A 27,468-nucleotide genomic window follows, 5' to 3' on the forward strand; every position below is an offset into this window, starting at 1 on the left:
GCAGCTCCTTTTGTCCATTCTGGCTTTGCAGCAGTGCAGTATTGGGGTTAAGCCACGTGTGTGGGCCTCAGAGGCAGGCGGTTGGGGCCGTACTAAGCTGGGTGATCTTGAACGAGTCTCTTGACCTCTGTGAGCCTGTTTTCTCATTTGTAAAATGGGGATTATAATAGTAACTGCTCTGTTGGGTTACTGTGAGAAGTGCTTAATGTGGGTTGTAGGGCTTGATTTCCTATGGTAAGGTTTTTAGAAGTAATAACCCGCTAAAAATGTTCAAGCATTCATTTATCTACTGGGCATGTTGTCTTTTTTTTTTTTTTCTTTTGAGACAGCGTCTTGCTCTGTCACTCAGTCTGGAGTGCATTGGTGCGATCTCAGCTCACTGCAACCTCCACCTCCCAGGCTCAAGTGATCCTCCCACCTCAGCCTCCCAAGTAGCTGGGACTACAGGCGCACACCACCACACCTGGCTAATTTTGTGTATGTGGTTTTTTTTTTGTTTTGTTTTGTTTTTGGCAGAGATAGGGTTTTGCAATGTTGCCAGCCTGGTCTTGAACTCCTAAACTAAAAAAATCCATCCACTTCAGCCTCCCAAAGTGCTGGGATTACAGGCATGAGCTATTGCACCCAGCCTTCAGCGTGTTGTCAAAGGAAGTATGAAAATGACAACCGCTGATGGCCCATTTTCGTCAGTCATCCTGGAAATCAGCAAGAGTCAAGCTGCTTTGTGCACTTATTGGGGTGCACTTATTTTCTCCAAGGTATCCATTTCTTGAGGCATATTTTTGTTAATGGAAAGCTGGGTTAGCAAATGCAGTGATGAAGGGCCATAAGTATAGTTTCAGTAGTTGTTAACCCTTGAAGGTAGTGGGTTTATTTTGTCTTTTTTTTTTTTTTTTTACAACCTCCAACATTTTATCCTTATCTTGGCTTAATATAATACCTGAAAATGAATTTTAGTTAGGACTTAGAGATTTGTCTAAGCAATCTCCAACTGATTGAAAACTCAGAGTTTCAAGAGCCAGGGGATTTGAATGTGTTCCAGATTAACCTGGTTCTTCATCTTTCCAAGAAAGGTAAACTGTGTTCTAGGCAGTTTTTGTAATGGGATTTTCAGGCTAGATCTTTAACCAAAAAAAAAAAAAAAAAAAAAAAGAGGCCCTACAGAAACCTAGAAACAGCCTTTACAGGGTCAGGGGGAGCTTTGACAAGGAAGAGGCAAAAATCTCTGCCCCATGTGCCAGCTGAACTTCTTCCACCTTCCCTCACCAGTGGCTACATTTCAGGGCTGAAAGGGCTTTGGAATCCTTTGCTGAGTGCTTTGGATGAGATTTGTTTTCAAGTTGCTTTTTAGAATTAGAGTGACCATTTACATGGCTTTAATTCCCAATCTGTGAATTCCAAAGCCTTATACCAGTCACCAGGCAGATACATGACCTAAGAAGTGCCTACTTTGGGAGGCTGAGGTGAGTGGATCTCGAGGTCAGGTGATCAAGACCATCCTGGCCAACATGGTGAAACCCTGGCTCTACTAAAAATACAAAAATGAGCTGGGCGTGGTGGGACATGCCTGTAATCCCAGTTACTTGGGAGGCTGAGCCAGGAGAATCGCTTGAACCCGGGAAGCGGAGGTTACAGTGAGCTGAGATTGCGCCACTGCACTCCAGCCTGGCTACAATGCGAGACTCTGTCTCAAAAAAAAAAAAAAAAAAAAGAAGGGCCCTCTGTATATAAAGTTCTGAGGAAACATAAAGGAAGGATTTTCCCAATTCCGCAGAAACTTGATTTAGTCAAAAAAAGTACTTACTGACTTTCTTTAAAAATGAAAAAGAGGCCGGGCGCGGTGGCTCAAGCCTGTAATCCCAGCACTTTGGGAGGCCGAGACGGGCGGATCACGAGGTCAGGAGATCGAGACCATCCTGGCTAACACGGTGAAACCCCGTCTCTACTAAAAAATACAAAAAACTAGCCGGGCGCGGTGGCGGGCGCCTGTAGTCCCAACTACTCGGGAGGCTGAGGCAGGAGAATGGCGTGAACCCGGGAGGCGGAGCTTGCAGTGAGCTGAGATCCGGCCACTGCACTCCAGCCTGGGCGGCAGAGCGAGACTCCGTCTCAAAAAAAAAAAAGAAAAAGAAAAAGAAAAACAACTAAATACACAGCCAACTAGCATCTTCATTTTCAGAACTCAAAAATTAATTGGAATATACCTAGGGAGAAATTTTCTGGGATTTCATTTTGTGGGATATTTTTAAAAATTGCTAGTCCTCATTCCTTTGTCATTTTATATTTCATTTTCCATCTTAGTTAATATTGCTGTTTTTATTTCCTCATTCTCTGTTGTTGTATCAGTTATTGTCCAATCAGGAAAGTAGAAACCACTCTAGATAGTTCCAGCAGGAAGGGATTTAAATGCAAGGGATTTATTACAAAGATGTTGGAAAGGCTTAGGCGGAGCAAAAGGGAGAAGAGGGTTGTTATCCAGAGATGAGAAAACTGCCTGTGGGCTAGAACCCAGGAGCCTACATGCACAGATGAGCTGCTGCTGCTGCTGTTGGAGCTGTATTGCTGCAGTTCACCAGGAACCCAGAAGCCAGCACTGCGCTGATGTGCTGGAACCTGTGGTGTGTGTAGTTGCCTGCGTTCTTCCATAGTCGTTCACTGCTCCTGCTGCTGCTGCTGCTGCTGCTGCTGCCGCCGCCGCCGCCGCCACCGCCGCTGCTCCCCAAGACAGAGCAGCAACAGGAAAAAAGTGGCGTTATCCTTCCACTTGCCAACCAGTCTCCAGCCTTTGAAAACCTAACTGTGGAAGCCAGCTAGCAAAAGGAATCTGGGAAATGTAGTGTGCAGGCTTTCAGTTCTGCTGATACAGAAGACAATGTAGAAGGGCATATGTGACCAAATGAATGCTGTAGTTGCTTGGGTGATGCATTTCTCATAACAGAGATGGGCAGAGAAGGCATTATTTTACACTGATAACATTCAGAGAGGTGGAGAAGAGGCACAGTGGCATTCCAGATAAGGGGATAGCCAGAGTGGTGGTGTGGAGGCAGGAATGCTCACGGCATGTTCAGAGAATAACTTAGCTGGACCATGGAGTTCTTTTTGAAGGATAGCTAGAAATGAAGGTGGAAAAGAAGGTTGGGGTCAAATTGAACTGGGATTGTGGTAGTAAAAACTGTCTTACGATTAACCCAGGTCAGGTGTGGTGGCTCATGCCTGTAATCTCGGCACTTTGGGAGGCTGAGGCTGGCAATCACTTGAGACTAGGAGTTTCAGACCAGCCTGGCCAACATGGTGAAACCTTGTCTCTACAAAAAAACACAAAAATTGGCCGGGCGTGGTAGCACACCCACACATCTAGTCCCAGCTACTCAAGTAACTGCAGCGGGAGGATCGCTTGAGCCTGGGAGGTTGAGGCTGTGGTGAGCCATAATCTCGCCACTGCATTCCAGCCTGGGTGACAGAGTGAGACCCTGTCCAAAAAAAAAAAGATTAACCCATAGCAGTTTACACAGTGATTTGACCTGGGACACACCAATGAGGAAACTCTTATGATAGCTCAAGCTTTAAGGGCTTGAGGACTATAATAAAAACCTGTACATTCAAGACAAAGTTGTCTTGAATGAGCTGTTTCTGTCTTAAGAACTGAGGCTATGGTAGTGGAGTTAGAGATAAACAGTTCATTCAAGATGCTTTTAACTAATGTACCTGTCAATGGCTTGGGGCAAGTAATTGGAATAAATAATGAATCCTGATTTTCTGTTGATTTTTCTATATAAATTGAGTTTGTCGATTACCTTATGCTCTTGAAAAGGCCATAGTTCTCTACTTTTTATGCTTTTACCTCTCTGGGATAATGCCTTGATAAGTTAGACTCATCATGGTATTGTTAGGATCTTCCTTGAAGTGGCATTAAATTCACTTTGATCGTAAACTTTATTCGTAAATTTGTTGTTTGTTTTTTTTTTGTTTTTTTGTTTTTTTGTTTTGAGATGGAGTCTCACTCTGTCACCCAGGTTGGAGTGCAGTGGTACAATCTCGGCTCACTGCAGCCTCCGCCTCCCAGGTTTAAGTGATTCTCTGCCTCAGCCTCCCAAGTAGCTGGAATTACAGGCATGCGCCACCATACCTGCATAATTTTTGTATTTTTAGTAGAGACGGAGTTTTGCCCTGTCGGCCAGGCTGGTCTTGAACTCCTGGCCTCAAGTGATCCACCCACCTTGGCTTCCCAAAGTGTTGGGATTACAGGCGTGAGCCACCATGCCTGGCCTTTATTAGCAGATTTGAAACCTGTGCAACAAGTTCTGCAGGGCCTTGATAACTGAGGTAACACTTAAATTACTTGTGGACAGCTTTTTGGTTTTTTCTTTAGACACTAATTCGTTAATTGCATTTAGCAGGTATTTGTTGAGCCAGCAGTGTGTGTGGTGCTGAGGTCCCATGAGGAGCAGAATAGATAAGACATTAAGTCCCCATCTTTTTGGAGTTAACAATTTAATGAGAAACAAATTAAAACAAAAAAAAGAAAAAATTCCTCGGCCTTAGGGCCCTTGCAGTTGCTGTTCAGCTGCCTGGAACACTGTCCCCCAGATGCACAGATTCTTAACTCCCTTGCCTCCCTCATGGCTGCTCCCACACCTCCTGCTCGATGGGACCTACTCTGGCCATCTCTTTCAGCTCCGTGCATACTCCTCTACCATGTGCCAGGGCTTTCACCCTGCTTTACCTTTTCCCCATTCTATTTCTCTCCTAACCTAAGTTTGCTTTGTAATTGTCTGTTTCCCTCTGCTAGAATGTAAGTTCCATGAGGCAGGCATCTTTGTCTCTTTTGTTCATTGCTGTATCCCCATGCCTAGTACAGTGCCTGGCACAGCAGTAGGTGCTTGCTCAGTAATTTTTGTTGAATGATTGAATGGGCGAATGAGAATAAATAAATGAGGGCATCCAGGGAACCCAAGGAAGGCTACAGTGGCTAGTGAGAAAAAGGCAGAATGGTGGAGATGAGATCACATAGGGAATAAGAATTTGAGGGTTTAATATAAGAGCAGGCCAGGCATGGTGGCTCACCCCTGTAATCCCAGCACTTTGGGAGGCCGAGACAGGTGGATCACTTGAGGTCAGGAGTTCGAGACCAGCCTGGCCAACGTGGTGACACCTCATCTCTACTAAAAATACAAAAATTAGCTGGGCATGGTGACGCACGCCTGTAGTTTCAGCTACTTGGGAGGGTGGGGCAGGAGAATCACTTGAACCCGGGAGGCGGAGGTTGCAGTGAGCCGAGATCGTACCATTGCACTCCAGCCTGGGTGACAGCTTAGATTCTGTCTTACACAAAAAAATGATCAAATATGTTTTTTAAAAGATAACTTGCTGCTCTAGGAGACCGAGAGTATACATGGGAAGAAACACATGAGGCTGTGGGGATCCAGGCGATCTAGATTCCCTGGCAGCAGATATGTTGGCTTTCTCAGCTGTTGAATTTGAGTGCCCATTCCAAGGGTAGGGATTGATCGTTATCATTCTGATTATAATTGCATGCACTTAGGTTATCATTAGCCCCTAGAGACTTACCTGTCTCCTTGAAGAACGTCATTGTCCAGTGATCCTGCTGACAGATGAGAGCTGTCAAGATAGCTTGGCTATGAGATGCCATTTAACTAGTTTTTATCTGTGTATGCTTTCCCTCCCCCTGCGAGATTTAATGACCTAGCTAGGAGAGAGTCTAGGCTTCCTGGCTCCTCTCCAAGTGTTCTACCACTAAAATGTTAATATTACCTTTCTCAGAATTCTTCTGAATCACTTGCCGGCACTGTAAGTGGCTTTTTAAACTTTGATTTTGCCATTTTTGAGTTTGTTTATACTAGGATTTTTTGCAGGAGGAATTTGAACTGATTTGATTACTTAAAGAAGACCTTTTCACTTGCCTTTGCTTTTTAAAGTTGAGTAGCCTGTGATAGGTGGGAATGTTTCTGCCACCTGACATGTTAGTTGGCAAAGTAGTAGAGGCAGCCTTTAATAAAAGTCACTCTGGAAGAATATTAGTTGGGTACTTAGCATTCTTGGCATTCTTATGGAATGATACAGGTTTATGGCCTTTTTATTAACTTCTTAAAATCAAATGATCTTTAATTAGAAGCAATCATATATAAAACTTTGTGACTCCAGACAACACTGGCCTTACTGTATTCCACTATGGAGTGGGGTTTGTGCCTGTAGGAATGCAGGTTTGGGTTAGGGGAGCGGAGAAAGGGGTGAGAAGGCCATATTGAACACACTGTAGCCCGGTCTGTGCCATCTGCTCCCGGCAGCCTTACCGGTATGGAATGTGGACATACAGCTTTTGAGCCCAGCTGTACCTCACTTGGCTTTTAGCTCTCATGATTCAACTGGCTGAGCTTAGCTTTTTGTTACAGTCAGTAAGGAAAATGGAGTCGAGCAGCCTGTTTCTTGAACTCAGGTAGTCATGAGGCTTGACAAGCCATGACATATATTTTAATCACCACGGCCCCCTCTAATGTTTTAAATAAGACAGTAGAGGAATATTTACATTCAAGGAGCAACACGTTATCACAAAACTCCCCCCAACACACACAGCGAGAAAAATCCCACCTTATTCTATTGTATATGATTCTTCACTGGGCAAAAAGGGCTCTTTATCTGAATGCAATCCATGATGTCCTCAGTGAAGAAGACTAAAGGGTTGGTGTGTATGATATCACATTTTGGTATGAACAAATTATATATGTTTCTGTGCCCACACCTGTACCCTTGAGGAGCGGTAATAGCCAGAAGGGATCATGGTGTTAGAGATGGCAAAGCTAAGGCTCTGACAGGCTGTCTTAAGTTAAAGCCTTGACAGTGGGTTGTCTGAGCAGAAAGCAGAAATCATAGATGGACTCAGGGGCCAGGGAGTGGTCTGCGGCATTAGGGAGATACATGCAATAGTGAAGGAACTGGGTTGAGACACCTACTCATCCCCAAACCCTCTCTTCATTCTGCACACAGTAATCACATTAGCTACGGTACAAGTTTCCCATAAGATTTTAACATAGTAGATGCCATGGGAGTCAGAGTCGGTCTGCTGACAAGGTTTTTATAATGGTGATGTGCTTTCCTATTCCATTCTTGCTGGTGTGAGTTAGAAATCCACAGTAGCTATTTGTTGTGCGTTGATTTTAAGATGATTCAAAAGAAAGTAGCTGCTCTGTGCTCTTCCCAGTGCCATTCAGAGCCAGGGAGTGGGAGGTGAGGCCACGGAGGGAACCACTCAGTGGGTTTATCTTGGGCATTCTGTGCATATGTAACTGAGAAAGGTATGTTGTTACCTAACGTATGCTTTTGATAATTTGGACCAAGAGACATAGTGTTCTGAATAGCAGCCAAATATATGAGGTCAAGGTGACTTCCTCTAGCAATTAGGACAGCTGTCATGGAAGAGTAGGCCAGACCTGTTTTCCTTCTTAAGTCCGAGGGCTAAACCAGTGATAGGAGATGACTCATTGATCTTCCTGATATTATTACTGGCCAAACACTTTCTAAGGAATGACGATTGATAAGGAAGAACAAACTACTATTCTGGTATCTTATCTAAAGGAAAATCATGAAGCTAGCACTTTGTAGAAAATGCACTTATTCAGTTCCTTGTATGATCACAAATGTTTTCTTAGTTATTTTTGGGCTCCCCAACAGGATATGTTACTTATAGTTTGAAATTCGTCTTTTTTTTTTTTTTTTTTTCTGAAATGTATCTTGAAGTGTTGAGTGGTGGCTAGGTGCCATATAGAACATATAAGCAGAATTTTATAGAAGTATACATTTAGTGAGGGGTGGAGATTATTGCTGTAATAAATGGGACTGGCAGGATGTCATTTTTTTTTTGTCCCCTTTCTAGTCACTTTGACTCTAGGGCCTTGATTAACGTGACCATCTCTGCAGAGTGTGGAGAGACAGCGCTGGGATGGGGGTGGGGAGTGGGCGCGAAGCCTTCTTAGCGCATAGACAGCTCTGACAGCAGCTTCTGGGACTGCCCTCCCCTCTCCCCTTCAGCTTCCGCATCTGTGACGTGAGGGAGCTGGCTGCCAGCGTTCCCAACTTGGCCTGCCTTCCAGCGGCTTTCATTCAGAGACAGCAGATCATGTGCATCTGGAAGTCTTCCTAGTTGTTCATCTCAAGAAGAATCTTAGGAATTTTTTTTCAAATCAGCCAGTTTTCCTCAGATTTTGCTGCTTCTTTATCTGCCCTGTTCCCTTGGCTGACTCCCCTGTCAGCGAGACACAGGGTCATCGGTTTAAGTATGGGAAGGAAATTACGGCCTTGAGCACAGGCAGAAAGCATCTGGCTCCCAGGCGCTTCCTGTGAGCCACCGCGAAATTACAAAGACTGGGCCTGACAAGGCTCTTCAAAGGAGCATCTCACACCACCACTGTGTCAGCATTTCCATGATTCCATCGTAAAGCAGTTGTTTTTCCTAGTGCTTATTATGACCAGGTTGGAGTTGGCCTTTACATGGGAAGTGTTTATCCAGTGGATGAGAGTGAAATAGCAGGACAGAGGTGGCGGGGGAGAGGGCACAGATCACTCTCAGAATTCCTTTCTCCAGTCCGGTCCTGACCAAGCCATTCTTGCTCAGAAGCCTGTGGTTCCTCAAAGGATGAAGTCCAGACTGTCTTTAGCATGTCAGGGCCCTCCACAGACTTGCCCTCAGCATCTCCTGCCATATGTGCCTATGCTCCGCGTTCCTGTTCTCTAGCCAGGGCAGTGAGGGGAGTGGAGGGACAAGAGCTGGGGGTGGTGTCAGGAGACCTGGGTTCCGAACTGGGGTTCGTGTCTATCTAGCTGAGTTATTTCCTTTCTCTCTGTCTCAGTTACTAATCTGGATGGGCTTACCAAATGAGAGGAGGAGAAGAAAAGGTTTAGGGGACAGATTACAAGCCTCTTGTCTCCTGGCCTAGCTTGGAAATTAGAACACCAAATGTCTGAGCATTAAATGGTTTTTTGAACCATGAAATTTTTTTAACTTCTTTTTTGGGAGAAAAAAAACAACAACAACAACTGTAGATCTGGCATGGTGGCTCATGCCTGTAATCTGAGCACTTTGGGAGGCTGAGATGGGTGGATCAGGAGATCGAGGCCAGCCTGGCCAAGATGGTGAAACCTCATCTCTACTAAAAGTAGAACTTAAGACTTCTTTTTTTTTTTTTGAGTTGGAGTCTCGCTGTGTCACCCACCCAGGCTGGAGTGCAGTGGTGCGATCTCGGCTCACTGCCACCTCTGCCACCCAGGTTCAAGAGATTCTCCTGCCTCAGCCTCCCGAGTAGCTGGGACTACAGGTGCCTGCCACTGCGCCCGGCTAATTTTTGTATTTTTCACCACCGCACCTGAGACGGAGTCTTACTCTGTCGCCCAGGCTGGAGTGCAATGGCGCGATCTCGGCTTGCTGCAACCTCCGCCTCCCAGGTTCAGATGATTCTGGTACCTCAGCCTGCTGAGTAGCTAGGACTACAGGTACATGCCACCATGCCTGGCTAATTTCTTTGTATTTTTAGTAGAGACAGTGTTTCACCATTTTGGCCAGGCTGTTCTCGAACCCCTAACCTCACATGATCCGCCCACCTCAGCCTCCCAAAGTGCTGGGATTACAGGCGTGAGCCACTGTGCCCAACTAATTTTGTATTTTTAGTAGAGATGGGGGTTTCACCATCTTGGCCAGGCTGGTCTTGAACTCCTGACCTCGTGATTCACCTGCCTCAACCTCCCAAAGTGCTGGGATTATAGGCGTGAGCCACTGTGCCCATCCACTTTTTTTTTTTTTTTAACATGGGACACAAACATACAAAACAGATCAAAAGCTAGGTAAGGTGGCTCACACCTGTAACTCCAGCACTTTGGGAGGCCAAGGCGAGAGGATTGCTTGAGCCCAGGAGTTCTGTACCAGCCTGGGCTACATAGTGAGATCCTGTCTTTACAAAAAATAAAAATTAAAAAAATTAGGTGGGCATGGTGGCCCAGCTACTCGGGAGGCTTGGTGGGAGGATTGCTTGAGCCCAGGAGATCAAGGCTACAGTTAGCCATGATTGTGTCACTCTACTCCAGCCTGGGTGACGGAATGAGACCCTGTCTCATAAAAATAAACAGAAACAGATCAAATTGGACTTGCTTTCTTGAGGGTGAAAGGTCTGACATGCCACCTGTTGAGCCTTAAAATGTGCCAGTTCTATCCAGGGTTCCCCAGGGCACTGCTTCTCTGTATTTCTTCTATCTTGCTATGCAGCCAGGATTAGAGTCACCTGTTTGACATGACCCCAGGCAGGGGCCTAGTGTAGAAGCGGGAGAGTGTATAGAAAAGTGTATAAAGTATGTACGGTGTGAACAACTATAAAGTGAATACCAATATAACCACTACCCAAGTCCAGAAATAGAACAGAAGCTCCACTTTGTAGTTAGTATTTTCCTTGGTTCCATTCATTCTGTTTCTTAGCTTCTTAGCCTTGGCTTCAGTACAGATGCATTAGCTAAAATAAAAGCCAATGGTCCTTTTTCTGTCCTGTCTCCTTAGTCTCAAAGCAGGAATCCAAAATGCTGCTTTCAAATACAGATGATAAATATTTGAATAAGAAATAATATTTTGGCTGGGTGCAGTGGGTCACACCTGCAATCCCAGCACTTTGGGAGGCTGAGGTGGGTGGATTGCATGAGCCCAGGAGTTTGAGACCAGCCTGGGCACCATGGTAACACCCCATCTCTACAAAAAATAGAGAAGTTAGCCAGGCATGATGGCACACACCTGTAGTCCCAGCTACTCTGGAGGCTGAGGTGAGAGGATCACCTGATCCTGGGGAGATTGAGGCTGCAGTGAGCTGTGATTACACCACACTGTGCTCCAGCCTGGGTGACAGAGTGAGACTCTGTCTAAAAAGAAGAATATTATTTCTTAATAAAAAATATTAAGAATAAGAAATATTTTATAATAATTTTTTTTTTTTTGAGACAGAGTCTCGCTCTGTTGCCCAGGCTGGAGTACAGTGGCACGATCTCGGCTCACTGCAAGCTCCGCCTCCCGGGTTCACGCCATTTTTCTGCCTCAGCCATTTTTCTGCCTCAGTCCTCAGTAGCTGGGACTACAGGCGCCCGCCACCATGCCCAGCTAATTTTTTGTATGTTTAGTAGAGACAGGTTTCACCGTGTTAGCCAGGATGGTCTCGATCTCCTGACCTCATGATCCACCCACCTCGGCCTCCCAAAGTGCTGGGATTACAGGTGTGAGCCACCGCACCTGGCCCAAATTTTTGTTTTTGTTTTTTTTGAGACAGAGTCTCGCTCTGTCACCCGGGCTGGAGTGCAGTGGTCAGATCTCAGCTCACTGCAAGCTCCGCCTCCCAGGTTTACGCCATTCTCCTTCCTCAGCCTCCCGAGTAGCTGGGACTACAGGCGCCCACCACCTCGCCCGGCTAGTTTCTTTTTGTATTTTTTAGTAGAGACGGGGTTTCACCGTGTTAGCCAGGATGGTCTCGATCTCCTGACCTCGTGATCTGCCCGTCTCAGCCTCCCAAAGTGCTGGGATTACAGGCTTGAGCCACCGCGCCTGGCCTCCAAATTTTTGTTAATAGTGCCCACATGTAACGTTTTCATTCAAAAAAATCCTTTTAATTTTAAACCTATTAACTCATATTCATCTCTAGAAGGTAGGAACAAACAGCCTCAATTTAGCGGATTTTCAAATATGATGAGTATGTTTAATTGACCCTAGGGCACAAGTATGTGCTGATTCCAGGACCCTCTTCATGTTCTGCCTTGTAACTGTTCATTTTTTCATTTCTCTCATACCTCTGTTTTTAACTTCATTTGAAATAAGGCGAGCATGTAAGTAAATTTTAAGTAAATTTGGAGGCCAGAAAATGGAAAGATGATATTTATTTTGCTAATGTGAATCTGTAGTTCTTTAATCTCTAAATCCAAATTGTTCCCTACTAGAATTTGCTGGATTTAGATGTTGGTTCCATTCATTCTGTTCCTTTCTTTCTTTTTCTTTTCTTTTTTTTTTTTTTTTTTTTGAGAGGGAGTCTCCCTCTGTCGCCCAGGCTGGAGTGCAGTGGCGTGATCTCAGCTCACTGCAAGCTCCGCCTCCCAGGTTCACACCATTCTCCTGGCTCAGCCTCCCGAGTAGCTGGGACTACAGGCCCCCACCGCCTTGCGGGGCTAATTTTTGTATTTTTAGTAGAGATGGGGTTTCACCATGTTAGCCAGGATGGTCCTGATCTCCTGACCTCGTGACCCACCCGCCTCGGCCTCCCAAAGTGCTGGGATTACAGGCGTGAGCCACCGCGCCCGGCCCTTTTTTCTTAGCTTCTTAGCTTGGTCTTAGCTTCACTACAGGTGCATTAGGTAAAATAAAAGCCAACCGTCCTTTTTAAAAGAAGGGTATACATGTGGTATAACTTTTATTACTTGCGATAACCTGTTTTAGGACTGGCAGTTTACAGAATAATGCAAATGAATAGTGAAGAATAATTAGAAATAATGGGCTGAAATCCTCATGTCATCCTAACATGCCATCAGGGAATAGCAAGGCTTACTGTTGGACTTGAAAATAAGCTGACCCATTTTTCCCAATGGACAGAAATGCCTGTTTCTTCAGCACTGTCCTTTGTTGGCGAGGCACATTTGGCTGGACGCAGCCTCCACTCTTCTTGCATCAGGGACATTTATATAGAGAATGTTCTTTCAAAAAGAACTTTTTTCCTAGTGAGTTTAAAACAATTAATAGATTAGAACTGCTTAGAAGCAACTGCTGGAATAATTTTATAGGTTTTACTTACCATTTCAAAAATCAGTGTAAAATTGGTCTTAATGCCAGGAAATTTCAAAGGTGAGACTCGGCTGTGTTTTTGTATTTTGACTTGGTAAGAATCTCGGCTCACTGTGGTAATAGTAATTATGCTGTGATACCTAGGCTTATTGGAGTGCCTCCAATTTCGAATTTGCCTTGGTTTTGTATTCGCTTTGACGTAGAATATTTTTGCAGCTTACCTGGAATCCTGATTTTTGTTGTTGTTTTTCTTAATATAAACTCAGAAATTATGCTAAATCAGTGAGAAAGACTTCTTAGCTTTGATTTTGTCTTTGTTTATATTTGCTTTATACTTTGATCAGATAGCTTAATTAGAATTCCATAGTTACCTGGTAGAAAGCTGCTGAGGATAAAGCTTAAGGAAGTACTTTGGCTAAAAGCGGCTCCCTTTATTCATCAGGGGAATTTGATTTCATCCTGTGGATAACATAGCTTAGAAATTCTGTTTCTTTGGGACCAGCCTGTAGAGTTCTGCAAGCCTGGAAGGGTGAGAACTGTGGCAGGGGAAAAATGGGCTACTTGCTGTATTTAGTATGGGCTGGCTAGGACGGTAAGGTAGCAACATAGTTCTGTTTTTCTGCCCTGGAATCCGAAGAACCTTTAAGCAGGGATTGCATGAAGGTGGGGAGGACAAATCAAGAGGGGCGGGGGAGACATTTGCAAAAAGTATAAATGGAATGTCAGAAAATCTTTCATAGCTACTCTTTAAAAATTAACTTTAGGGCCAAGAGTGGTGTGGCTGACGCCTGTAATCCCAACACTTTGGGAGGCTGAGGTGGGAGGATCGCTTGATCTCAGAAGTTCAAGACCAGCCTGGGTAACATAGTGAGACCCCGTCTCTACAAAAAAATTTAAAAAATTAGCCAGCCGTGGTGGCATGCACTTGTAGTCCGAGCTACTCGGGAGGTTGAGGTGGCAGAATCGCCTGAGCCCTGGAGGTTGAGACTTCTGTGAGCTGTGATTGCACCACCACACTCCAGCCTAGGGAACAGAGTGAGACCATATTTAAAAAACAAAAACTTCAGTGAGCTGTGATTGCACCACCACACTCCAGCCTAGGGAACAGAGTGAGACCATATTTAAAAAACAAAAACTTCAGTGAGCTGTGATTGCACCACCACACTCCAGCCTAGGGAACAGAGTGAGACCATATTTAAAAAACAAAAACAAAAAAACTTTAGGCCAGATTATTTTCAAAACAGGCATGTGAGTTACTAGCCCTTGAAAGTCTACTGATCCCTTTGTGGTTTCCTTCGGTCTTCTGGAGTGTGCTGCACATTGAATTTATAGAGGGTATAGTGAGAGCTGAATGCACGTAATCAATATCCAAGAATCTGTTGCATGAGACCACGTGTTTCAAGCCCAGATAGGCAAACACTTAAATCAGTCTTTCTAAAGATCCACATGACCCATTTTAGAGATTGCCTATACCCAGAGCCCTAGGGATATAGTGAGATTCCGTGGCTAAGAGGAAATCTTCCTCTCACATTGGGTAGGGGTAAGTATAAGTGTATGCAGCCTATGCTAGTGGGAACAACCACCCCACCAACACTGTTCTGGGCAAATGTCACTTTCTTTTTTCCCTTTGCAAATCCTGGTTTTGCATACCATCCCCACAATGTTATTATTTTATGTGTTTTAGAAGTAGGTCCTGTGTTGCCCAGGCTAGAGTGAAGTGGCTTTTCATAGATGTGATAATGGTGCACTGCAGCCTTGAACTCCTGGGCTCAGGTGATCTTCCCACCTGAACCCCCTAAGTAGCTGGGACTACAGGTATGAGCCACCACCCAGCTCAATGTTGTTATTTTAATTTGCATTGGACTGAAAGGTAGACATATAATTGCTATATTCAAATGGAGTTTTCGTTTATGTAAGATGATTAACTCCTTAGACTGTGTTAATTTGTTGGGTGAGTAGTTGAGGTAGCAGTGTACTAACAATAAATAACTCAATGGGGTAAAAGATTATTATTACTATTTTGAGATGGTATCTAACTCTGTCACCCAGGCTACAGTGCAGTGATGTGATTATAGATCACTGTAACCTCGAACTTCTGGGCTCAAGCAAGCCTCCTGCCTCACTCTTCCAAGTAACTGGGATCACAGGCACATGCCACCATGCCTGGTTAATTTTTTATTTTCTTTTTTTCTTTTTTTTTTTTTTTTTTTTTTTTTTTGAGACAGAGTCTCACTCTGCTGCGCAGGCTGAAGTGCAGTAGTGCGATCTTGGCTCACTGCAACCTCTACCTCCCAGGTTCAAGCCATCCTCCCACCTCAGCCTCCTGAGTAGCTAGGATTACATGCATGCACCACCTCACCCAGCTAATTTTGTTTGTTTGTTTGTTTTTTTAGTAGAAATGGGGTTTCACCATGTTGGCCAGGCTAGTTTCAGACTCCTGACCTCAAGTGATCCACCCACTTTGGCCTCCCAAAGTGCTGGGATTACAGGCGTGAGCCACCACACCTGGCCAATTTTTAAAATTTTTGAGACAGGGTTGTACTCTGTTGCCCAGGCTGGAGTGCAGTGGTGCAGTCTCAGCTCACTGCAACCTCTGCCTGCTGAGCTCAAGTGATCCTCCCACTTCAACCTCCCCAGTAGCTGGGACCACAGGTGTGCATCACCACACCCAGCTAATTTTTTGTATTTTTTTGTAGAGAAAGGGTTTTGCCATGTTGCCCAGGCTGGTCTTGAACTCCTGAGCTCATGTGATCCACCCACCTCAGCCTCCCAAAGTTTAGGGATTACAGGTGTGAGCCACTGTGCCCTGCCTAAATTTTTTATAGAGAAGGGTTCTCACTGGTCTTGAACTCCTGGGCTCAAGGAGTCCTCCCACTTTGGCCTTCCAAAGTGCTGGGATTACAGGTGCGAGCCACTGCGCCCCGCTCGATTATTTTCATATTTGATTCTCAGAGTAAACATACAGCTTGTTGGTAATCTGAGCCCCGACTGCCCATCTCATCTTCTGTCTCCCATTCTTGGAAACCCTTTTTCAGTCAATCTGTCCCAAAACCCGTTTAGTGCTTTCCCATTTTAGTCACTATTATTCGTGCCTTTTATGTCACCTCTCCAAACTCTGCCAGTCTTTTAAGGACCAATTCAAATTTTACTTCTGCCTGATGCCTTTCTCACTTACTCCAGATTGAATGATTTTTCTTTCTCTGGATCCCAGGAAATGGTCTGTATCATTTGTTGTCTTATGGTTTGGCTATTTTTTTAAGTGTAAATATTGTGTCTCAAGTAAATTATAAGATCCTTGTCAGCAAAGACAGTACCCGTTCCTTTTGTTTGATCACATTGTCTTTGCTATGTGAGTATGCATTTCATTTGGGTGATGGACAGTTCAGTCCTTAATTTCAAAGATTAGGGTAATACAAAAATGATTAACATTCTGAAATATGCAGGAAGGAGGGAATTTAGCTGCTATATAACTAGATCTATCAAATGGGGATGTTTCTCTTTTACTCAGCTTTAGAGATTCTGTTGTCCTTGTTGAGTTTGATGGAATCCTTCTGTAAGATACTCTTCATGTGGTAAACAGATGAGTAGAATAAGGGTATTGCTTCAGATTCTGACAAATCATACATAGAAAATGAAAATGCCCTCTATATCTCACTCAGATTCAAAAAGATTATAATTCCCTTTTACACCTAAATGCCCTAACACATCATTTTTGCATATTACTAATTAAGGTTCTCTCTAAATTCATCTGGATTTTACAGATGAATGAATTGGATGAATAAGGACCTTGGACTCCACTTCCAACTTTTCTTCTCTAATTTATCTTTATTCAAAAGGAAAAACAAACAAAAACCCTAAAGAAGTTTACTTTAACATTTATTAATATGAAAATGGAAGCATTGGGTTTTAAGAAAATGTTTCGCTTAAATTCAGTGGTTTAATAAGCCAGAGAATAGTATTCCCTTCTCTTTTTTTTTTGAGATGGAATTTCACTCGTGTTGCCCAGGCTGGAGCTCAGTGGCACGATCTCGGCTCACTGCAACCTCCGCTTCTAGGGTTCAAGTGATTCTCCTGTCTCAGCCTCCCAAGTAGCTAGGATTACTGGCGCCCACAACCATACCTGGCTAATTTTTGTATTTTCAGTAGAGACGGAGTTTTACCATGTTGACCAGGCTGGTCTTGAACTCCTGACCTCAGGTGATCCACCTGCCTTGGCCTCCCAAAGTGCTGGGATTACAGGCATGAGCCGCCACGCCCAGCCAGTGTTGTCTTCTTTTATTTATTTATTTATTTGTTTTCCGAGACAGAGTCTCACTCTGTTGCTCAGGCTAGAGTGCAGTGGCACAATCTCGGCTCACTGCAAGCTCCGCCTCCCGGGTTCATGCCATTCTCCTGCCTCAGCCTCCCGAGTAGCTGGGACTACAGGCTCCCGCCACCACATCTGGCTAATTTTTTGTATTTTTTTTAGTAGAGACAGGGCTTCATCGTGTTGGCCAGGATGGTCTCAATCTCCTGACCTCATGATCTGCCCGCTTGGACTCCTAAAGTGCTAGGATTACAGGTGTGAGCCACCGCGCCTGGCCGTGTTCTCTTCTTGTTGAAACTTTTATATCCCATCCTTCCTGGCCTATTTGGTAAGTATTAATACATTCCTCTGGAAAACTTCCATGCCTACCTGACATGGAAAGTGCTTCCTACATAGATATAGTTCTTGTTCCACCTCTCCCAACCCACAACTGAGTCTTTTCAAGTATCTACCAAATGCAAACATTTTAACCAGCTGGTAATGGGAATTCATAGGTTTGAAGACGTAGAAATGTAAGATGTTGAGAAATACGAGGTTTTTGGAGGTTTAGAGAATGCTTTTTTGCTTTCCGTTACGATGTATATTTCCGTTTCTTTCCGCTATTGAGATTAAGGAAAATTGTGATAACAAGTATTTTACTTTCTTTGCTTGTAGTTCTGTATGAAATTATTTCCTTATACTGTTATTAGTTGGTGGTGTTCTGTATGTGATTATTTGAAACTCAATGTGTTTCAAAAGTTGTTGAATATTCTCAGGTGGAGATGGTAATTTTGATTATGGATAATGGTGGAAGATTTGTGTCTTAGGGAGCATTCTAGATTACGGAGCACACAAATGTCTACTTCAGGGAGAGAGGGATGAGGTTGCTGGGTTGGAAGGGTGATACACACACTTCCAGGCATATGCCGATAGAGCTGTTGACAGTATGAACTTTCCCAGTCGTAGTAAATCTGGGATCACGATGGCATTTCTAGGTCCTACAAAAATGTGTGCTATCTTGGAAATGTTACCACTTCTTGCCCTGGGTGTTTCATAGAGGTGTTAAAAAAGAAAACACCCTCCTTCTACCTTCCAGTTGAGGCACTCTGGTGGGGAGCTTGTGTCTTGATTAAACAAATCACGAACAACTCTAGATGCTTGGTGACAGTTTGAAGAAGGCACATAGATATTTGCATTATGTTTTATTACAGCATGTATTTGTGACTGAGAAACCAAAATACTTCTGAAGTATTTTCCTCTCTGAAGTAGTTGACTCATGGCATAAAATGGGAAACTATGAAGTCCTGTGTTTCTATTTTTCTAATGTAAATCTCTCTATAAAGCTCAAAGATAAAAGTAGTTACCATTTTTAAAGGATCCTTTTTTTCCCCTCTGTTTTAACTCTTCCATTTAAAAAGGATTAGCATTGGAAAATTATTAGAATGGACATTCAGATTCTGTTGTGTATCTTAGTTGCCCGCTGAGAACACTGGCTCCCATCAGATTTAAACTCTAAATTAGACATTGTGAAGTCTTGGATATGCCCTGTCTCCTACTTTCTCTTTCTTTGTGGCCTTCAGATCATTAAATTTAGTGACTCAGCTAATTTTTTTTACCCACCTCTTAGAAAAGTTGAATGTATTTGTGACCAAGCACTTAAAGTTATTTCCTTTAAATCGAGTGTTTGAGACGTTTTTAGATTTATAACAGTCTTTGTTTACCGTGTAATTCAGTCCAATTGAGGAACTAGTAAAACTGCATTATCCAGACATCAAAGCTAAGAAGAGTATACTTACACCAAGAAACTTATTAGGTTTCTAACAAGTGGAAGGTTACCAGGTGTCCCAAAATTAACCACTTCCATGCCAGCTGATTTTCATTTTTTGTAGCTATTTTAATGATCAGCAGCATTCTGGGTTTAAAAATATCAGTCGTGACTGGGCACAGTGGCTCATGCCTATGATCCCAGCACTTTGGGAGGCTGAGGTGAGAGGGTTGCTTGAGGCCAGGAGTTTGAGACCAGCCTGGGCGACATAGCAAGACCCCATTTCTAAATAATAACAATAATAATAATAATAAATTAGCCAGGCATGATGGCTTGCACTTGTAGTCCTAGCTACTTGAGATGCTGAAGTGGGAGGATCACTTGAGCCCAGGAGGTGGAGGCTGTAGTGAGCTATGATTACACCACTGCACTCCAGCATGGGTGACAGAGCAAGAATCCATCTCATAAAATAAAATAATCAGTTCTACATTATTCAGAGTTGAGTGTTGCTTTCTTTAGCAGCCTTCAAATAAATGAAAATATGCCATTAAAAAGTATAACCAAGGTGTTGAATGGATAATACATTTTAGTTCATTTCAAAATAGAGCCAGTATCTTTATTTCTTGAGGTTTGAGAGCAGGCTGGTGTTTTGTTTTGTTTTGTTTTTCCTTCAGATTTCTGTGAAGGGATAGACGTCAGACCCACTTTACAGAGAACAATTGAGTCACAGACAAGGGATGACTTGCCAGTTGCATGCAGCAGTCACTTTAAGTAGGACAGATGCTACCAAGTTGCATTTCAAGATTGGTGACCTTAAGACCTGACAGACCCTGGGGTCAGGAATTGATAGAGAAGGACTCTGTTAGATGAGGACCCATGACTTCCTTAACCCTTCATCAGCACTCCTGTCTGAGGCTCTGTTAAACCTAAGTGTCTTCATGGATTGAAACAAAATTATATGTGCATATTACAGAGTAATTGATTTTTGTACAGATATTTCCTGTTAGGTATTTCAGAGGATGTATGTAAACATGCTTTAGATAATGCATAAGCATCTTGTAATTTTGTTTATGTAAGCAATTGCCTAGAAAAGTAGAGGATGGGGAAGATTTGTTTTTCTTTCCCATGGATACCCTGCTTGTTCCTGCTGAATTCTAGAACATGGCATCTTTAGGAACATGCCATTATCTGGAGACAATTGCCTACAGTCATAGAGATTTTTCTTTTTAAAATGGTCAGTTTTTGCATACTACATCTAGTCACATTACATAGAGGGTTTGGCTTTCTGGGATATCAGAAGGAAGCTGTGGATATTTGGAAAAGGGCTGTGACCTTTTGAGGTTATCATCACAGGGGACAATTGCACTCTCCCATTCATTGCTCCCTGGTATCAGTCAGAATAATGCGTGGTGGTCTGACTTCCAGTGGCATTTCTTATGCGATAGGCGCACAAAAACGTATTGAAGTCATGGCAAGGCTAGGTTTCTACAGACATAAATGAGATTCAGAAGAAAATTGCTCTGTTCATTTCAGATTCTCCTCTTTGTGATTGTCCTGGGAGACTGTTCATTTGGCTGCAGGTTCAGTGCTTGCACAGTCATATTGGAGTGTCTAAGTAAACTGCAGTGCAGCATCAACTGTCATAGCTGGAAAGTTGGTAAAGACTGTAAGCCATAACAGTTTGTTACTTAAGCTGTTAAAACTTTAGGTCCTTTAAGGTGCAATTTTTTTGGCCACATTCTGTGGTCCCCCATAGCCTTCAGGAAGGAATCCAAACTCTTAAAGTGGTTTGTTCCAGTCCCTGATTCCTTGCTAATGCATCTTACCCATTCTTTCCCCTGACACACTTTGTTCCAGCTGGTTCTCCCAACTGGCTGTGCTTTTTTTCAGGGAGGGAAGGGTCTGTGCACATTGTCCTGTCTTAAATGCACTTCATACTTCAGGTCTCACCTGAGATGGAACTTCCTACAGAAAGGCTTTCCCGAATCTAAAAGGCGGGCTTGGGGACCATTTAATATGCTGAATCGTCATTCAGTTATTGATTCTTTCAGTAAATATTTGTGTCAAGCACTGTATAGGCTGATGACACAGAATAGAACTAGACAGGGGACAGGCCTCACAGAGCTTGCATTCTTGTCAGGGAAACCATCTCGTATTTACACATTTAATTTTATTTGGAACTGATTGAAAACATAAAAATAGCACAAAGGAATATCCTATATGTTTTACCCAGATTCATCTTTTTTTTTTTCCAGATTCATGTGTTGTTAACAATTTACCACCCCATTTGTGTTCTTACTCTCTCTGTATACATAATTTTTGGAGTGGGATCAGTTACATGCATTATGGTGCTTTCCCCCAAAATACTAAGGTGTAAATTTCCTAAAAGTGGAGGTATTCTCACATGATAGATTTTATAGATTTACATTGATAAAATATTTCATTTGGGAGGGTTTTTATCCTTCCTGCATTTCTTTTTTTTTTTTTTCCAATCTTTTTTTTTACTGTGTTAAAATATATGAAACATAAAGCTTGCCGTTTTAATCATTTTTAACTATACAGTTCAGCGGTATTAAATACTTTAATGTTATGCAACTATTTCTGTAACTCTTTCTATCTCGTGAAGCTGAAACTCTGTACCCATTAAGCAGTAACTTTTCATTCCCACTTTCCCCAGCCCCTGACAACCACTGTTCTACTTTCTGTCTCTATGAGTTTGACTACTCTTAAGTACTGCATATAAGTGGAATCATATAGTATTTGTCTTTTCGTGACTGGCTTATTTCACTTAGCACAGTGTCCTCAAGATTCAGCCATGTTGTCAGAATTTCCTTCCCTTTAAAGACTGAATAGGCCAGGCGTGAAGGCTCACACCTGTAATCCCAGAACTTTAGGAGGCCAAGGCAGGCAGATCGCCTGAGTTTAGGAGTTTGAGACCAGCCCAGGCAACATGATGAAACCTCGTCTCTACTAAAAATACAAAAGTTAGCTGGGCATGGTGGCACATGCCTGTAATCCCAGCTACTCAGGAGGCTGAGGAAGGAGAATCGCTTGAACCCGGGAGGCGGAGGTTGCAGTGTGCCAAGATCGCACCACTGCACTCTAGCCTGGGCTACAGAGCAGGACTCTGTCTCAAAAAATAAAAATAAAGGTTGAATAATATTATATTGTATGTATATATCACATTTTCTTATCCGTCCATGAGTAGGTGGATACTTTGGGTTGCTTCTGTGTTTTGTTGTTGTTGTTGTTGTTGTTTTGAGACAGAGTCTCATTCTGTTGCCCAGACTAGAGTGCAGTAATGCGATCTCAGCTCACCGCAATCACTGCCTCCCAGGTTCAAGCGATTCTCCTGCCTCAGCCTCCCAAGTAACTGGGATTACCGTTACATGTCACCACACCCGGCTAATTTTTGTATTTTTAGTACAGATGGCATTTCACCATGTTGCCCAGGCTGGTCTCGAACTCCTGACCTCAGGTGATCTGCCCACCTCGGCCTCCCAAAGTTCTGGGATTACAGGTGTGAGCTACCGTGCCCGGCGGAGGTTCCTGTTTTTTGCAATGGGTTTATAATTCATTACCATACTTAATATTTTGGTGCTCAAATTGTCCCAGACTTGGCCAGTGGGAACCCCTTCAGGCTGGCTTCTGTGTCCTTGTGAGATGCTCCATCGTTTTTTTTCTTGCATAAAAAGATGTTCCAGGCTCATCTTGTCCCTATCCTGCCCTAACCCTGGAATCAGCCCTTTTTCCAAGGAGCCCTCACACCCTTGTTTTAGCACTTAGCACACTGCTTACTTATGTTTTCCTCCATTGGACTAGATTGTACCTCTCTGAGGACACATAGATGTGAGTCTTATTTGCTCTTGTATCTTCACCCAGCACAAGGCCTGACACATGAGATTTTTACTAAATATTTGTTGAATAAAAAATTTTTACTGTAGTTAATTGATTAAAATTTGGTTCTAAAATTATGATGCTGATGGGTTTTCTCTTTTTTTCCCCATCTAGGAAGAAATGTTGGCTATTTGGCGATGAGAGGTGGTGAACAGTGACCATACTGGTATATAACACTATGGGACCTGGCATTTTTGCTGCATATCCAGCCCAGCCCCACTAATAATGTAGGAAGCCATCTGATCCATTGGAAACACTAATCTGATCTTGGAAGTGGCTGATCGTGGCAGGATGTGTCGACGATGATGATGGCAAGAAAGCAAGATGTCCGAATTCCCACCTACAACATCAGTGTGGTGGGATTATCTGGGACCGAGAAGGAAAAGGGCCAGTGTGGGATTGGAAAGTCTTGTTTGTGCAACCGCTTCGTGCGCCCGAGTGCTGACGAGTTTCACTTGGACCATACCTCCGTCCTCAGCACCAGTGACTTTGGAGGGCGAGTGGTCAATAATGACCACTTTCTCTACTGGGGAGAAGTTAGCCGCTCCCTGGAGGATTGTGTGGAATGTAAAATGCACATTGTGGAGCAGACTGAATTTATTGATGATCAGACTTTTCAACCTCATCGAAGCACGGCCCTGCAGCCCTATATCAAGAGAGCTGCTGCAACCAAGCTTGCATCAGCTGAAAAACTCATGTACTTTTGCACTGACCAGCTGGGGCTGGAGCAGGACTTTGAGCAGAAACAAATGCCAGATGGAAAGCTGCTGGTTGATGGTTTTCTTCTTGGTATCGATGTTAGCAGGGGCATGAACAGGAACTTTGATGACCAGCTCAAGTTTGTCTCTAATCTCTACAATCAGCTTGCAAAAACAAAAAAGCCCATAGTGGTGGTCCTGACTAAGTGTGACGAAGGTGTTGAGCGGTACATTAGAGATGCACATACTTTTGCCTTAAGCAAAAAGAACCTCCAGGTTGTGGAGACCTCAGCGAGATCCAATGTAAACGTGGACTTGGCTTTCAGCACCTTAGTGCAACTCATTGATAAAAGTCGGGGAAAGACAAAAATCATTCCTTATTTTGAAGCTCTCAAGCAGCAGAGTCAGCAGATAGCTACAGCGAAAGACAAGTATGAGTGGCTGGTGAGTCGCATTGTGAAAAACCACAATGAGAACTGGCTGAGTGTCAGCCGAAAGATGCAGGCATCTCCAGAATACCAGGACTATGTCTACCTGGAAGGGACTCAGAAAGCCAAGAAGCTGTTTCTACAGCACATCCACCGCCTCAAGCATGAGCATATCGAGCGTAGGAGAAAGCTGTACCTGGCAGCCCTGCCATTAGCTTTTGAAGCTCTTATACCTAATCTAGATGAAATAGACCACCTAAGCTGCATAAAAGCCAAAAAGCTCTTAGAAACCAAGTCAGAATTCTTGAAATGGTTTGTTGTGCTTGAAGAGACACCATGGGATGCCACCAACCACATTGACAACATGGAAAACGAACGGATTCCCTTTGATTTAATGGATACTGTCCCTGCAGAGCAGCTGTACGAGGCCCACTTAGAGAAGCTGAGGAATGAGAGGAAAAGAGTTGAGATGCGAAGGGCGTTTAAAGAAAACCTGGAGACCTCTCCTTTCATAACTCCCGGAAAGCCTTGGGAAGAGGCCCGTAGTTTTATTATGAATGAAGATTTCTACCAGTGGCTGGAAGAATCTGTATACATGGATATTTACGGCAAACACCAAAAGCAAATTATAGATAAAGCAAAGGAAGAATTTCAGGAGTTGCTTTTAGAATATTCAGAATTGTTTTATGAACTGGAGCTGGATGCTAAGCCCAGCAAGGAGAAGATGGGTGTTATTCAGGATGTTCTGGGAGAGGAACAGCGATTTAAAGCATTACAAAAGCTCCAAGCAGAGCGTGATGCCCTTATTCTGAAACACATTCATTTTGTGTACCACCCAACAAAGGAGACATGCCCCAGCTGCCCAGCTTGTGTGGATGCTAAGATTGAGCACTTGATTAGTTCTCGGTTTATCCGGCCGTCTGACCGGAATCAGAAAAATTCACTCTCTGACCCTAACATTGATAGAATCAACTTGGTTATATTGGGCAAAGACGGCCTTGCCCGAGAGTTGGCCAATGAGATTCGAGCTCTTTGTACAAATGATGACAAGTATGTGATAGATGGTAAAATGTATGAGCTTTCCCTGAGGCCAATAGAGGGGAATGTCAGGCTTCCTGTGAACTCTTTCCAGACACCAACATTTCAGCCCCACGGCTGTCTTTGCCTTTACAATTCAAAGGAATCGCTATCCTATGTAGTGGAAAGTATAGAGAAGAGTAGAGAGTCCACGCTTGGCCGGCGGGATAATCATTTAGTCCATCTCCCCCTTACATTAATTTTGGTTAACAAGAGAGGAGACACCAGTGGAGAGACTCTGCATAGCTTAATACAGCAAGGTCAGCAAATTGCTAGCAAACTTCAGTGTGTCTTTCTCGACCCTGCTTCTGCTGGCATTGGTTACGGACGCAACATTAATGAAAAGCAAATCAGTCAAGTTTTGAAGGGACTCCTGGACTCTAAGCGTAACTTAAACCTGGTCAGTTCTACTGCTAGCATCAAAGATTTGGCTGATGTTGATCTGCGAATTGTTATGTGTCTGATGTGTGGAGATCCTTTTAGTGCAGATGACATACTTTTTCCTGTCCTTCAGTCCCAAACCTGTAAATCTTCCCATTGTGGAAGCAACAACTCTGTTTTACTTGAACTACCAATCGGACTGCACAAGAAGCGGATTGAACTGTCCATTCTTTCATACCATTCCTCCTTTAGCATCAGAAAGAGCCGGTTGGTTCATGGGTACATTGTTTTTTATTCAGCCAAACGTAAGGCCTCTTTGGCTATGTTACGTGCCTTTCTTTGTGAAGTGCAGGATATTATCCCCATTCAGCTCGTAGCACTCACTGATGGCGCTGTAGATGTCCTGGACAATGACTTAAGTCGGGAACAGCTGACTGAGGGGGAGGAGATTGCTCAAGAAATTGACGGAAGGTTCACAAGCATCCCCTGTAGCCAACCCCAGCATAAACTTGAGATCTTTCACCCGTTTTTTAAAGATGTGGTGGAAAAAAAGAACATAATCGAGGCTACTCATATGTACGATAATGCTGCCGAGGCCTGTAGCACCACCGAAGAGGTGTTTAACTCCCCCCGGGCAGGATCACCGCTCTGCAACTCAAACCTGCAGGATTCAGAAGAAGATATCGAGCCATCTTACAGCCTGTTTCGAGAAGACACATCACTGCCTTCTCTGTCCAAAGACCATTCTAAACTCTCTATGGAACTGGAGGGAAATGATGGGCTGTCTTTCATTATGAGCAATTTTGAGAGTAAACTGAACAACAAAGTACCTCCACCAGTCAAACCAAAGCCTCCTGTCCATTTTGAAATTACAAAGGGGGATTTATCTTATTTAGACCAAGGCCATAGGGATGGACAGAGGAAGTCTGTGTCTTCTAGCCCCTGGCTGCCTCAGGATGGGTTTGATCCTTCTGACTATGCTGAACCCATGGATGCTGTGGTGAAGCCAAGGAATGAAGAAGAAAACATATACTCCGTGCCCCATGACAGCACCCAAGGCAAAATCATCACCATTCGGAATATCAACAAAGCCCAGTCCAACGGCAGCGGGAATGGTTCTGACAGTGAAATGGACACCAGCTCTCTAGAGCGAGGGCGCAAGGTTTCCATCGTGAGCAAGCCAGTGCTGTACAGGACGAGATGCACCCGGCTGGGGCGATTTGCTAGTTACCGAACCAGCTTCAGCGTGGGGAGTGATGATGAGCTGGGGCCCATCCGGAAGAAAGAGGAGGATCAGGCATCCCAGGGTTATAAAGGGGACAATGCCGTCATTCCATACGAAACAGACGAAGACCCACGGAGGAGGAATATTCTTCGCAGCCTAAGGAGGAACACTAAGGTAAGACACCAGTTTAGGATTAGTCATAGTGTTTTGTACAGTGTCTTGGTGAGGGTTGATAGATGATGATTTTTCAAGGACAACCTATTCTGGTAAAAAAAAAACTGCCCTCTGTGTGTGTTTGACTTAGCATAAAAAGCAGTGCCTCAATTAACTACTACTACCATTGGCAGCTCTCAAGTAGTTAGGACTTTGGATAGATAGTCTGAGTTGTTGTTGCCTAAAACAATAGTTAATTAATTAGCAAAATGAGGAGATAATGCAGAACTTGTCAGCGCCTTGACAAGTGGCCAAGCACAGTGACAATACACTTGCTCTCTGCTCTCCCTTCACTAAAACACCGGAACTCAAAACTGCTTGCCGCAATCTGTCACTGCTAAACAACATTTCATCCGCACATCTCTTAAATGACCCTTTCCTCCCTTGCTGATTTGTAAAGGTTGCTGCATTTGAGTGAAAAATTGGATGATGATTTGCACACACACATCAGTGACGAGTCTTTGAGTATATAAATGAAAAAAGAGAATCTTGCCACTGAGAGTTATAAACCTGTCCTGTATTTGTTAAATTGGAATACCATCCGGCTCTATTATTTTATCTTCAGGGGAGTTGCTGCTGCTATCAGTTAGAAACTCAGATTTTATTTAGGGATCACAAATAGGGCAGTGAGGGAAAAGAAAAAGTTAACTGTATACGTTATAAACATTGAGGCTACTCGTCATATGTAGAGGCAAGA

General features: G+C 43.6%; 3 protein-coding genes across 5 annotated transcripts in view; 2 read left to right on the plus strand and 1 right to left on the minus strand.

Annotated features, from left to right (window-relative positions):
- SAE1 (SUMO1 activating enzyme subunit 1) overlaps positions 1–27,468 on the plus strand; it is a 549,006-nt gene that overhangs the window by 216,220 nt on the left and 305,318 nt on the right. The window lies entirely within an intron of this gene.
- AP2S1 (adaptor related protein complex 2 subunit sigma 1) overlaps positions 1–27,468 on the minus strand; it is a 400,774-nt gene that overhangs the window by 58,586 nt on the left and 314,720 nt on the right. Inside the window, exon 1 of one of the 3 annotated variants that reach the window (XM_050772344.1) lies at positions 12,174–12,177. The exons of the other annotated variants lie outside the window; for them this stretch is intronic. The gene's annotated coding sequence lies outside the window, so the exon portion shown is untranslated. Of the gene's footprint in view, positions 1–12,173; positions 12,178–27,468 lie in introns of those variants that run through there. 3 annotated transcript variants of the gene reach the window in all.
- Positions 1–27,468, plus strand: part of ARHGAP35 (Rho GTPase activating protein 35) — a 150,186-nt gene that overhangs the window by 36,471 nt on the left and 86,247 nt on the right. Inside the window, exon 2 of the mRNA XM_050772050.1 lies at positions 22,864–26,732. Within this exon, the coding sequence (XP_050628007.1) occupies positions 23,052–26,732 (3,681 nt within the window). The 5' untranslated portion in view covers positions 22,864–23,051. The remainder of the gene's footprint in view (positions 1–22,863; positions 26,733–27,468) is intronic.

The sequence above is a fragment of the Macaca thibetana genome, chromosome 19 (assembly GCF_024542745.1).
Source record: "Macaca thibetana thibetana isolate TM-01 chromosome 19, ASM2454274v1, whole genome shotgun sequence".
Classification (NCBI taxonomy): Eukaryota; Metazoa; Chordata; class Mammalia; order Primates; family Cercopithecidae; genus Macaca; species Macaca thibetana.